The 13642-nt window shown below is 41.1% G+C and overlaps 1 protein-coding gene across 3 annotated transcripts in view; it reads left to right on the plus strand.

Moving 5' to 3' along the window:
- Positions 1–13642, plus strand: part of DAW1 (dynein assembly factor with WD repeats 1) — a 48280-nt gene that overhangs the window by 16080 nt on the left and 18558 nt on the right. For 2 of the 3 annotated variants that reach the window (XM_047721425.1, XM_047721426.1), the window contains exons 4-7: positions 589–647; positions 3251–3373; positions 7447–7546; positions 11591–11698. In XM_047721425.1, the coding sequence (XP_047577381.1) occupies positions 589–647; positions 3251–3373; positions 7447–7546; positions 11591–11698 (390 nt within the window). The remainder of the gene's footprint in view (positions 1–588; positions 648–3250; positions 3374–7446; positions 7547–11590; positions 11699–13642) is intronic. The other variant, XM_047721427.1, reaches the window with a different exon arrangement.

The raw sequence follows: 13642 nt of genomic DNA on the forward strand, positions 1-13642 counted from the left end.
GTATTTTCTCTATATACTATTCATGCATATTTACAAAACCATGTGCAGTATTTACTATTTTCTCCTTTTTAAAGATTTTTTTTATTTGGTTTGCAGAAAGGGACTTAGAGAGAGAGGAAACACAGCAGGGGGAGTGGGAGAGAGAGAAGCAAGCTTCTCGCTGAGCCGGGAGCTCAGTCCGGGGCTTAATCCCAGGACTTCCAGACCCTGGGACCATGACCTGAGCCTAAGGCAGACGCTTACCCACTGAGCCACCAGGGGCCCCCATGTGCAGTATTTAAAAGAAAATATTATAAATTCGTGCTATTTGATATCTTATTTAATATCAGTAATTTATCTTAAAATCAAATTCATGGAAAACACAGATTTAATTTTGTTTTTGCAATTATTTGTAACTATCAAATGTCTTAATGGTCTGAATGGTATAAGACACAATGTATTTTTTTCTCATTTGTTCAGATAGTGACTATTGTCTGTTTATTTATAATTAAGACAAACTTGAATGTCTTCATTAGTTTGAAGTAAAAATTAATGAGTTAAACTTAATTTTTTTCAGTTTAAAACAAATTGTGATTTCTTTCATTGAAGGTTCTCAGAGCACATATACTGCCATTGACTAATGTTGCACTTAATAAATCAGGCTCATGGTAAGTTTCTCAAATTTATTTATTTAAAATTTAAAAATTTTAGTTTATTTGAATATTTTATGTATTTATTTGGGAGACAGCAAGAGAGAGAGCACGAACAGAGTGGCGATGGGGAGGGCAGAAGGAGAAGGATAAGCAGACTCTCCCCAGAGTGAGAAACCTGATGTAGGGATCAGTTCCAGGACCCTGGATAATTACTTGAGTTGAAGGCAGATGATGGTTAACCAACTGAGCCACCCAGGTGCCTCTAAAATTTTAAAATTTTTGAATGAAAGAAATTATTAGAATATGTTTTATAGAGGTTTTAGGTTTATAGCAAAATTGGGCAAAAGGTTCAGAGATTTGCCATGTACACCTGGCCCCCAAACACCCTCAGATTCCCTCTTTGCTGGCCCTACATTGACAAACTCATCATTATCACTCAAAGCTCATAGTTTGCATTAGGGGTCACTCTTGCTTTCATACATTCTAGGGGTTGATGAATGTGCAATGACAGGGATCCCCCATTAAGACATGACACAGAGCAATTTCTCTGCCCTGAGAATCCTCTGTGTGCCACCTCTTTATTTCTATATTTCCATTTCTAGTCTTTATTTCTCATTTTTAACAACCAAGGAATAGAAATTTCTTTTTTTAAATTAGACTTGTAGATATTTAAGGTGACATAATTTGACATACATATACATAGTAAAGTAATTGTTACAGTTGAGTTAATTAACATTATCTACTCAGTTACCACTTTTTTTGTGTGTGTGAAGGGAGCACTTGAAATGTATTATTTTAGCATCTTTCCTGTATTCAATCCAGTATTATTAACTACAGTCTTTATGCCTGTGGATTGCATCTCTAGTCTTATTCATCCCACATAACTGCAATGTTATACCCTTTGACCAGTGCGTCTCCATTTCTCCCACTCCCCACCCCTGGTGACTACTGTTCTATTCTATGCTTCTGTGAATTTGACTTTTTTTTAGATTCCACATATAAGTGAGGTCAGACAATATTTGTCTTTCTGTGTCTGGCTTATTTTATTTAGCATAATGTCCTCTAAGTTCATTCACGTTGTAGTAAATGGCAGCATTTCCTTCTTTCTCATGGCTGAATAATATTCCATTCATTTCTTGATGGACATTTATGTTGTTTCCATATCTTGGCTACTGTGAACAATGCTGCAAAGAACATGAGGTGCAGATAGCTCTATGAGATTCTGATTTCATTTTTTGGATATGCATCCAGAAGTGAGATTACTGGATCATATGGTAGTTCAATTTTTAATTTTTTTTGGAACCACCATCCTGTCTTCCATCACGAATGTACTAATTTACATCCCTGAAGAAGCTGTGAGGAGATGCCTAGAGAGGAATCATAGATACACTGTCTTGTCAGCTCTTTCATTTATTTGAGTTTCAATGTCAGGATTTGTGTTCAACTTTTATCATTATCATTTGACGTAGAGACTGGCTTTCTAATTTTGTGCATTTTTTTTTCCTGTGTCGGGGAGTATATTTCCTAATGGAATATTTGAGGGATAACTGAGATACTATTATTTTACTTTAAAATTTGAGAGGCCAACATGCTAATTATTCCTGTAGTAGGATAGTCATGTAAGAGGATTGCAAATCTTAAGCAAATGTTCACTGAACACTTACTAGTGTGCCAGTCATGTTCCAGGTCGTGCAGTCTACAGCAGTAAACCAGATGGGTGGAAGAACTAGCATGTGTAAACAAAGAAAAACAAGGGCAAAGTTGAAGTCCCAGAGATGGCCAGTACTGAGGGCCTTATGGGCCATGAGCAGAATTTGGATTTTCCTCTAGATTGCTAGGAAGCCATCTAAGGAAGGTTAAAAAAAAAAAAATAACTCCAGTTTCAGTGTGGAAAACAGACTTGTAAGGACCAAGTACCAGCCAAGACCCATTAGAAGATGGTTCCATTTGTGGAGGCAAGAGATGGAGGCAATGGAGCCTGGTGAGAAGAAGCCACACTAGGGATGTATTTTGAGATTGGTCTAACAGGATTTACTAATAGATTGTGTGTGGGATGTGAGGGAATTAAAGGAATCAAAGATGGTGCTCATAATTTTATGGTGGGACCAATGGGAAGAATGATGCTGTTTATTGAAATATGTTAGAATTTCAGAAAACGTTATGATTAATGCTCTAGTTATTAATTATTTATAAGAATAATTATTCTTTTTAAAAGATTTTATTTATTTATTTGACACAGAGAGAGACAGTGAAAGGGAACACAAGCAGAGTGAGTGGGAGAGGGAGAAGCAGGCTCTCTGCTGAGCAGAGAGCCCTATGCAGAGCTGAACCCCAGAACACTGGGATCATGACCTGAGCCGAAGGCAGAGGCTTAACCAACTGAGCCACCCAGGCACCCCTGGCAGGATTATTCTTTATTTAGTGACTCCTTTTTGAGTTAGGGATAATCAGAAAGTTTCTAATCCAAGGATTTAGATATTGTTCCTAATTTCCATCCAGAATTTCCATAGTAAAAACCAAGATAAATGGGCTTACAATGTTGCAGGTAAAAAAAAAAAAAATGAGGATAAACACCCTGCTATTGTCACTTTGTGATTCATTTATATTCCTTGTCTTAGCTTTATCACAGGAAGCTATGATCGGACATGTAAAGTCTGGGACACTGCATCTGGAGAGGAACTTCACACCCTGGAGGGCCACAGGAATGTGGTCTATGCCATAGCATTCAACAATCCATACGGGTACAGAGACATTCACTCATTCACTTATGCCTTTTTAATCCATTAATTTGTTTGTTCTTCTCCCCCTACGTGGAAAAAAGAAAACTAATTTGCCAAATGCCTGATGTGTGCATTGAAAGCCTTCTAAATACCTTCTTCAGTGTTTAAAGGGGTTTTGGGACAGGTATTACTGTTCTCATATAAAGTGTATAAAGTTCAAGTACCCTTCCCAGGATCACATAGTAAACAGGAAAGCGAGAGTCCAAGTTCAAGCAGAGCTCAGTCCCTTCCCTTCAGAGTTCTCTGACAGGCAGTTCCTACTGATGATTATAGCAATGGCATCTGGAGACTCTGACATACCCACATAGCACGGTTTACCTTGTTTAAAAGTTAATTTACCATCTATAGCAGGGAAAAAAATGTGTACAGTAACATGATACATAACAGTACAAAATATATTTGCATTTTCAACCAACCTCTAGTTACCTGATTCAACAGATTAACTTAGTTCTTTAGCTCTCCTTCTGCTCCCTGAATGCTTGCAACAACTGCGCCCCCCACTGGTATGCTCAGCTTCTTGTCCCGCTGTTTAGGCAACCTACCAAGAGTTAGTTGTGTTTGCCCTTCAGTCAGCTTATGTTGGCTGTGCTTTCATTTGTAATTATGGTATTTAATTGAGCATTGCTTAAACTAATGAAATATGACTATGAAAATAAAGCTGTTGGTTTTTTGTGAAAACATAGATGAGGCAAATCTTGGAAAAAATTACTACTGAATGAAGTTGTAGATGATATCAATGCAAAAATTAGAAAGCACATTGAAACATTTAGAAAACCTTTGCATTCAGATTGTTCTGCATGTATGTTTACATTCTCATCCCATTTTTAAGAAAAGAATTGGAAGTGGTAGAGGTTGGATATGATTTCTGAAAGATACTTAATGAGCTCTAGTTAGCCAAAGAAAAGGCCTTGGCCTTGCATATTTGAGTAAAAAAATTTTAATGTGTGTCTTTTACTTGATGACTCACCAACTTTTTCCATTCACCATGCTGTTTCAATAAATATAGGTATTATGATGACTAGAAAAAAACAACAAATGGTTTAAAAGTTAAGAGGAGAAAGATCCATGTGATTTCTCCTGGTAGAGGCTTTCAAGATGATGTGAGGCTCAAGCAGAAGCATGGAAAGTAGAAGACAGAGGGAAAGGGGAGGACATCCTGGGTGAGGGCACCCTGCAGCTCCGGAGGTTAGGTAGGACTCCGTCTGGCTCGCCCAGTGCCCCCGGCTCTCTAGTGGACATTTCCTGGTGAGAAACAAAAGTGGCCAAGATCATAGTGTTCTGTGTAGTTTGGACTCTGTTCTGGAGGACGGAGTTGTGATGAAAGCTTTGTGAACCAAGGAGGGACTCAATGAGAGTGCTATTCAGGAGGGCTGTTACGGCAGAGACAAGGGGCCAGAGGGTTTGGACTGGGAAGAAACAGGAGACAAGGAGATTGGTTGGAGGCAGATAAAGTGGTAGATTCAAGAGACATGAAAACAGTGTAAGATAGTGGCGAGGGCAATAATAAAAGGGAGTTTTATAAAAATTTGATGCACTTAGAGTCGAAATTTTATACCACAAATATTAAACACTTGATATGTAGGTTGCTAATGTCATTACATCTCTTTAAAATGCAACACACTTTTAAAACATTAATTGTGATGGCACAGTCAAACCTAATTGGTACATTAAAATGATTAAATATTCCAGGGGCGCCTGGGTGGCTCAGTGGGTTAAGCCGCTGCCTTCGGCTCAGGTCATGGTCTCGGGGTCCTGGGATCGAGTCCCACATCGGGCTCTCTGCTCAGCGGGGAGCCTGCTTCCCCCTCTCTCTCTGCCTAATTCTCTGCCTGCTTGTGATCTCTCTCTGTCAAATGAATAAATAAAATCTTTAAAAAAAATGATTAAATATTCCAATTGCATTACCAAAAAGTCAACTACGATGTGATGCAGTTTTACATTGCAGGGAATGATAATTTTTATAATTTCTTATTTCCCCAACCTGTGGGAGACAAAGATTTTATTGAAATTGTAGATGATCATGTTTTACTTCTAGTATAATTTCTATTTTAATTGCAATGTTATTTAAAGCACCTTAGAAGTATAGTCTCTACAATATATTACCATATCACGTAAAGTCTACTTAGAAGATATGATATTTTTGCATGCCTATCTGAGAACAAAGTTTTTTGGGGGGATAGAGAGGTCAGGAACCCTTCACTTTTTGGCCCTTTTATTGGATTCTACCAAGACCCCCTGATGGAAAAACTTTCCTGTCCAGTTACATAATTCAATCTTTATGTATGGATTAAAGCAGCATTTTCCAGGGCATTTTGGGGCATTGGGGTTTCAGCAGAATGAGTTCTAGATAACCACCAAAGAATGAGAGGGAGTGTGTGTGTGTGTGTGTGTGTGTGAGAGAGAGAGAGAGAGAGAGAAAGAGAGAGGAGGGAAAGAGAGAGAGACAGAGAGGTGAACTTCAGCCAGTTTAGTGTTTATGTGTTCTATATATTAGGTCAGGAGTAAGCTTTGATTCAATAAAGTAATTCTAAAAAAATATGTGATCAGTATTATCTTTTCTCATGTAGAGGCATATGTGTGTGACCAAACAGTAATTAACTGAGAAACAACAGCACTTGAGACAATATGTTTGAGGGGCAGGAGGGATGGGAAATGGAGAGAAGGAGCAGGAAAAGAGCACACAGGGCTCTCAGTGTGTCTGAGCAGAAGTTGGTGGACATCAGCAGCTGATGAGGAATGCCTAGACTGGATGGAGAGAGAGCCAGTGCAGACCTTGGGTTGACAACCAGCCTTGAGTGTAAGGAAGCTCTAAGTGGGTTCAGTGGGTGTTCTCCAGAAAAAAATAAATGTCCCTGGAGCATGGATAGAAAGGACCTCATTTATTTTATTTTTTATTTTATTATTTTTTAAAGACTTCATTTATTTATTTGACAGAGAGATCACAAGTAGGCAGAGAGGCAGGAACGGCGTGGGGGGAAGCAGGCTCCCTGTTGAGCAGAGAGCTCGATGCGGGGCTCAATCCCAGGCCTCTGAGATCATGACCGGGGTGAAGGCAGATGCTTAACCCACTGAGCCACCCAGGCGCACCCCTCATTTCCTTTAGAATCAGAGACCACAGAAACACTATGTGGGTGGCCTGAGAGCAAAGGAGATATACAGGGCGTTGGTGTTAGTTTAGACAAAATATGAATTCTGCAACTGTGCCAAGCACATAGAATTTGCTTTAGGATATGTATTTTGGCTCTTAAGACATTTCACACTTTTGAACGGTGAACCTGCATTGTAATTGATGACCCAGTTGGATGAACATTTGGACGACTTGCTATAAAAGACAGGAGTCAATGGTAAAGGAAAAGTTTTAGTTCTAGGATGAAAGCCAAACAGGCCAACCTACTCTTACCTGTTGGTTGTTGATAGTAACCCTGCTCCCCGGTATACACAGGAAGCCTCTTGTTTGCAAGGTACTGGTCTTCACCATATTTCTTCTCTAGACCCTCCCTCTTGTTCAAAGACCTTACAATTAGAGTAATATTAGCATTATTTTCCCAAGGAGACACTAAGTTCTCAAAACCTTATCTAGTCATATGGTATAAATTAAATTATTTATATATTTTCATTCTTCTTCTTTTAAATTCAAAATTATCAGTAGACCTGCTAATAGAATTTTTTTTGTGTCCCTGCAACTCATACATTATTTATTTCCATTTGGTAAGAATTTTCTAAACTAAATTTTGTACCATATTCATTTTGCTAATTTAAAAGCTTATTGTAATCCCAAACATAAATTTATTACTTTTTAATGCAATATTTTAATGTAAAATACTTAAAATTAAACATATAAACTGATACTATTGAAAAATTAGACCTTAATTTTGTTGTCCACTGAAACAAATGCCAGATTGCTTTTTGTTTTAAAAACAAAGTAAATTCCTGACTAGATAAACCCATGTATTAATATCTCTTGTCTTAATTCAGTGTATGATATACTGTGCTTGAATTTTTTTTCAAAATCCATTTTTTTTTTTAAATCTTAGTGACAAAATTGCCACTGGGTCCTTCGATAAGACTTGTAAGCTATGGAGTGTAGAAACAGGAAAATGTTACCATACCTTTAGGGGTCACACGGCAGAAATAGTGAGTATATTTATTTTATTGCATTTTCTTTCTTTCTTCCTTCCTTTCTTTTCTTTTCTTTTTTTAATAGACTTTATATTTTATTTTTTTAAAAAAGATTTTATTTATTTATTTGACAGAGAGATCACAAGCAGGCAGAGAGGCAGGCAGAGAGAGGAGGAAGCAGGCTCCCCGCTGAGCAGAGAGCCCGATGCGGGGCCCGATCCCAGGACTCTGATATCATGACCTGAGCCGAAGGCAGCGGCTTAACCCACTGAGCCACCCAGGCGCCCCTAGACTTTATATTTTAGAGCAGTTTTAGATTCACAGTGAAACTGAGTGGAGGATATAGTGGTTTCCCATATATTCTCTGCCCTGCCCCAAACATGTCCCATTATCAACAACCCCCACCAAACCTGTACATTTGTTACAACTGATGGACTTACATCAATGCATCATTTATTTCTTTTTAGTAATCCATTATACAAGGAGTGGTTCTACCTTTATGAATAATTTTCCAATTATATCTAGTATTTTCAGTTTGTATGTATTTTATATGGAGGCATTAAAGTAATTTATAAACTATTTGAGTTTTTATATCTTACAGTTGTTGTCAAAGACCCATATCCTACATTGACTAAGAAGATGTGCAAAGTGATAAATGTATTTGAATACCATATCCAACCTCACTTTTTCTTTTTCAGTGACTTACTTTTAAAGGACTGACTTAATGAGTGTTGATAAAATTCTTAGAATAGTTTTTAAAGTAACTTTTTTATATCATGTGAAATATTTAGCCTGGTTGTTTTCTGGATATCATTAGAACTCAAATTTGCATAAATAGTTTGCTACTCTAAATAGCTTTCGCTTTTGGGAAGACCTTGCCCTTGGCCAATTCTGCGTTACATCCTATAACAATTAGTGAGTTAATTGGCACCCTATGGGGAAAATGATAGCATTTAAAAATAAACAGGCCGCTTATTTTAGGAGTAAAATTTATAATTATCATTCGGATTCATGGTGTATTCATCCAATAAGGGCTCATGCTATGTTTAATATTTTGCTAGACACTGGGGGATAGTATAGTGTAAAATTATAACCGACCCGTTAATGGCACTCAGTGTGCACAAAAGAAAGTTTTGTGCTAATGTATAAGTCCTTTACATATATTAGCCTAGTTGCACCTCATCACTACCCTAAGAGCTAGAAATTTCCCCATTTTACAGTTGAAGATGCCAAGGCATAGAGAGAGTAAGTAACATGTCCAAACTCGTGAGAAAAACATGATCCTCATTCTCATGCTCCCTTGGAATTTTGAAAAGTTTTCTTTATATATAGTTCCAAGGAAGACTTTGATACTTTTCACAGTCAACAACATCAATCCAATAATTATTTACTACCTATTGAATGTGTCGAGCCCTGGCCTGTGTGCTTGGCATACCAAATAGAATCACACATGGTTCCTGTCCTGCAGGCACTTAGTGGTTCACTGGAGGGAGTAGAGGCATCAATAAATAAGTTCAGAGATGCATTGTAGCATGCTAGAAGTTGGTGGGGGGTTTAGTGTGGTCACAGAGGGGAGCACCCTGATGGTGGGGGTGATAAGGAAAGTATACGCAGGTAGATAGCACATTCTCTGGGCAGCAAGAGCTGCACTGGCCAATGCCCAGAGGGGGTGTGCAACAGTGGTGGGTGTTTTCAGCCTCAGATGACTCCATGTGGCCAGAGAAGTACTTGTCAAACGTCCCCACCTGATGACGTACACAGAATAGGCCAATATGGCTGTGCACCACACTGGGTCGGGGGTTGGAGGTTGCTGTCTGCTGCCATGGTCAGAAGTGCTGGCTGAGGATCCCTGGTGCTGCCCAGCTGCCTGGATTAAAGGTACCATGTCTTGGTGGACTTGCAACGCATTCAAAGCCATATCACATGGTGAGCGTGATCAAAGTGGGGGAGGCTGGCAAGGCCGTTGTATTGATTCGTATGTTGTGCTATGGGATTTGTACTTTATCCTGTGGAGAATGCCATGCTGTTGAGACTTTTTAGGTGGGAGATAGCGTGGTCATTTTTACTCTTTGGAAAGATCCTTCATGTGGCAAAATGACGTACGATCAGAAGCAGGGGCTAGCTGGCCATCTTGTTGCAGTGCAAGCAGAGACAGTGGAGGCCCGTCGTGAGGCAGGTGAAGAGAGAGTGAGAGAGGCTGGAGTGGAGGAGTAGGAGGGGGTTGTCAGGCAGATGTGAGGTGTGAAGGAGAAAAAGGGCTCCAGGGTGATTCCCTAACTTCAGAGAACGGCAGGGCATTTTATGTAAAATGTCTTGTCCATTTATATAAAAGGGACAAGCAGGTTTGTGGTCATATGACTTGCATGTCTTAGATTGATCCAAGCTGCCTATGCGATGTCTTCACAGAAGCCCTTTGGGGTTGAACTGAGAGTGAGGTCGGGGAAGGAGACGTGGGTGCGTGAGTCACAGGCATCAGGGTGGCCGCGGGTGCTGAGAATTGCAATTTCTGAAAGGAAAAGGTCAGTAGGGCGTGAAGTGTGATGGCACCTTGAGCACCTGGGGACGAGAAGAATTCTCCAAAAGATACAAAAAAGAGATAGGAGGTAAAAGAAAAAAAAGCAGAGCGCCATCAAAGTTGTTAAGAAGGAAGAAAATATGGAGAAGAAAGGAGTCAACACTGCAGGCATCAGGGAGCCTAAGTGGGGGTGACCAGCAGAGCCTTCCGATCATCTAGTCAGAGTGGTTCTTGCAGTTGAAATATTGGGGGATGGGCAAGCGGTGATGATGGTACACTATTTTTCCAAGGAATTTGGTTGTGAAAGGGGAAAAAAGGTAGCTAAAAATGAAGTACATGGAGTCAAGGGAGGATTTATTTTTATGTGGAAAGAGCTCGAACATATTTATGGGCCATTAGGAGGCACCCAGTATAGTAGGGAAAAATGAGTGGGCATGTCTCCGGTAGGCGTGCAGGGAAGAGGGCGTCTGAGAAGGGAGAAGGGATCCCTCTGCACCTGACAGTGGCGGGAAAGGAAGAGAGGACCAGGTGAGGAAGTTCCCCCCACAGGTGAGTTTTCTCAGGGAAGTAGTCGAAAGCCAGGTTATCCATGGGGAAGGGATGAGGACAGACAGGGAGCAGAAATGTGGAAAGGAAGAGTGGACGGAGCCAGAGGCACGTTCAAGTAAGGAGGAAATGCTGCTGAGGACACAGCTGCGGAAAGAAGGCACGCACAAGCAATACCTGTAATCTGCCAGGCGGTTTTCTTAAGCTGAGGGGTGAGGGAGGGCCAAGGCCTGGGTGAAATGCCAGCTTGATACAGTTGTCAGGAGTCGTAGGGACATGGATGGTGCCAGGGAGAGACAAGGAGTGAAGGAACTGAGACGCTGGAAGGAGTGATGCTTCCAGGGTGTCAGCTGAACAGAGGGTTGGCCAGGAAAAGGCGGGGGTCTCAGTGAGACGGGAGATATGCAAGGGGTGGCTTGGTAAGGACGAAAGTGGAAGCATTGGGAAATTGTACTGAGAGATGGATGTCCAGGTAGTGAATCTTCTAGGAAAAGTGACACTGAGGTCCAGGGTGTGGCCACGGGAGGGATTATGGAAGGGAGTCCAGGGTCATGGGTCTGGGCTACTGGAATGATGGCTCCCATGAAGGCCACCTAGGACTTGGAACTGAGACTGTGAGCCAATAGCCAAAGACCTTGACTGGTGAGGGAGCAGATGGGAAGGACTGTGACGTGAACAACAAGGAAGATGGGAGCCAGAGAGCATGAATCACAAAGGAGATGGATTTACTTTTATTCTTGCTCTTCTGTCCTCTGGAAGTGACAAGCCGTGCCCGTGCCTGAACTAGGTGACATGGGAGAGCAAAGAGACCTCTTCTCAAGAGGAGAGTGCTTCAGGATTCAACCTGCAGAACACAGGCCACCCAGAGGCCACCCTGGTATCTCACTGTGGAGAATTAGGCTGAACCTAAGGCAGTTGCCTCTTGAAGCTTTTCTATACAAAATCAACAATTCAAAACTCTTCTCTTTCTAAAATCTCTTCCATTTCCTGGAATTCAGGTGTGTTTATCCTTCAACCCTCAAAGCACACTCGTGGCCACTGGGAGCATGGACACAACAGCCAAACTGTGGGACCTCCAGAATGGAGAGGAGGTGTTCACTTTAACGGTACGTGCATCCTGTTGCCAGCTTGGAGAGTTCTGCGCTCTCCCTAGCTATTGCTTAGCCTAAGCCTATTACGGAGTTTGTTGTTATTCATATTCTAATCACAAAATGAGCTCCATGTCAGAAGATATTTTTGAGCTATTGGTTTTCAGACTGTGATGAAAAGTACGTCCCAGTGGGTTTGTTGGCGATTCCCAATGACTTTGACGAGGGAGCTGAGGAGGTCTGGGCTTTTTTATTTTGACGAGCTTCCGTCTGTAAATCCCACCAAGCACAGCTTAAAACCTAGTGCCATCTTTCCGGCCTAAAACCAAGGAGGTGGAGGCTGACACTTTCTGAAAGAGGCAGAACTGGAGAAACTTGCCAGAAGATTCCCTAAAACGACAACTGTCCACACTGTCCTCCACTATCCCCGGTTTCACAGGCCTCCTGTAGTACAAAGTCTGAAATGACAAGGAGGTAAGTGGCAGGAGGAGAAAGGCTAAAGGGCACTGCCCAGAGAGCAAGAGCTGGTGGTATATGTCCACGGGGGTCTCGGTCTGTCACCACCACGCGTCCAGCACTTTCCTCCCACCTGCTCCCTCTGCTTCCTCCTCTCTCCCCGCATCCAAACAACAGAACACACATAGGGTGATTCTCTGTGCCAATCAGTCAGAACAGCTAGGTGGGAAACCCAGTTCTTATCCTTTCAAATTATAAATGGATTCCAAATTAGGACTCCTTTCGTAGGAGTTTTTTCTAAGAAAGTCAAAATGGACTAGAAAGAGAGAAAAAGCACTCTTTTCAATGAACACCAAGGGATTTTCTGAATTCAGAGTGCCATCCTTAATTAACGTAAGTATATACACTCTTCCGACTTCGTTCTCATCATTTCTGTGGGGTGCTGCCTCTTCACTATCTCCTCTTTCAGAACGATGCCCAACAGTCTTCGAAAGGCTGCATCCCCCTTGGCACACCCACACCTGTCTGCCAGCAGGCCACACATCTGTTTTGTGCGCTTGAAATTTTCATGTTCAACTACATTTAATGTCTACCATTTGGAATCAGCCAGAAATTTGATGTGTAAATGAATATTTTCACTAGTGAAAAAAAAGTAATGTTAATTTGCTAAAATAATTTGGGAAACAAGGGCCATACTGCAAGCAGAGTCTACTGCCGGGAGGGGCTTCTTGCCCTTGCCTCAGAATGTTTGATGCGTCGGCCCTAGACAGTGACCAAGTGAAAGTCAGGCCAAAGGCCAGATATTTATTAATCTATTTTATGTTAGATCATCTTTGGAGGGGTACCTAGGTGGCTCGGTCAGTTAGGGGGGTACATTTGGCTCAGGTCGCCATCCCAGGGTCCTGGGGTTGAACCCTGTGGGTTGGGCTCCCTGTACAGTGGGGAGCCTGCTTCTCTTCCTCTTTCTGCCCTTCCCTACCCACGTCTTGCTCTTTCTCTCAAATAATTAAAATCTTTTTTAAAAAATCAGCATAAGAATAGTTAAATTTATTCTACAAACTTTTCTATCACCTGCTGTTAACTCATAAAGCATATAGCTTTTTTATTTTTTAAGAGACAGAAAGAGAGCAAGAAGTGGGAGGGGCAGAGAGAGAGAGAGAGAGAAAGAGAGAGACAAACAGACTCTCTGCTGAGCGGGTAGCCCTATGCAGATCTGGATGTCAAGACCCTGAGAGCCAAAACCAACAGTCAGACACTTAACCTTAACAGACTCAACCAACCACCCAAGTACCCCAGCCCCCCTTTTTTTTTGCATATAGCTTTTTAAAAAGTGTTTTCAAGACAATGTGGAAGAAGCCGTCTGATGATTTCCCACATATTGCCCTCTTCCTGTCCATTAAAACAAACAAAACCTAGGTTTATTAAGTTAAATGGACTTGATTTAAGTGTATAAGTCAGATTTTAGTAATTTACGGAATTGTACAACCTTTACCAAACTCCAGTTTT

The sequence above is a fragment of the Lutra lutra genome, chromosome 3, assembly GCF_902655055.1.
Source record: "Lutra lutra chromosome 3, mLutLut1.2, whole genome shotgun sequence".
NCBI lineage: Eukaryota > Metazoa > Chordata > Mammalia > Carnivora > Mustelidae > Lutra > Lutra lutra.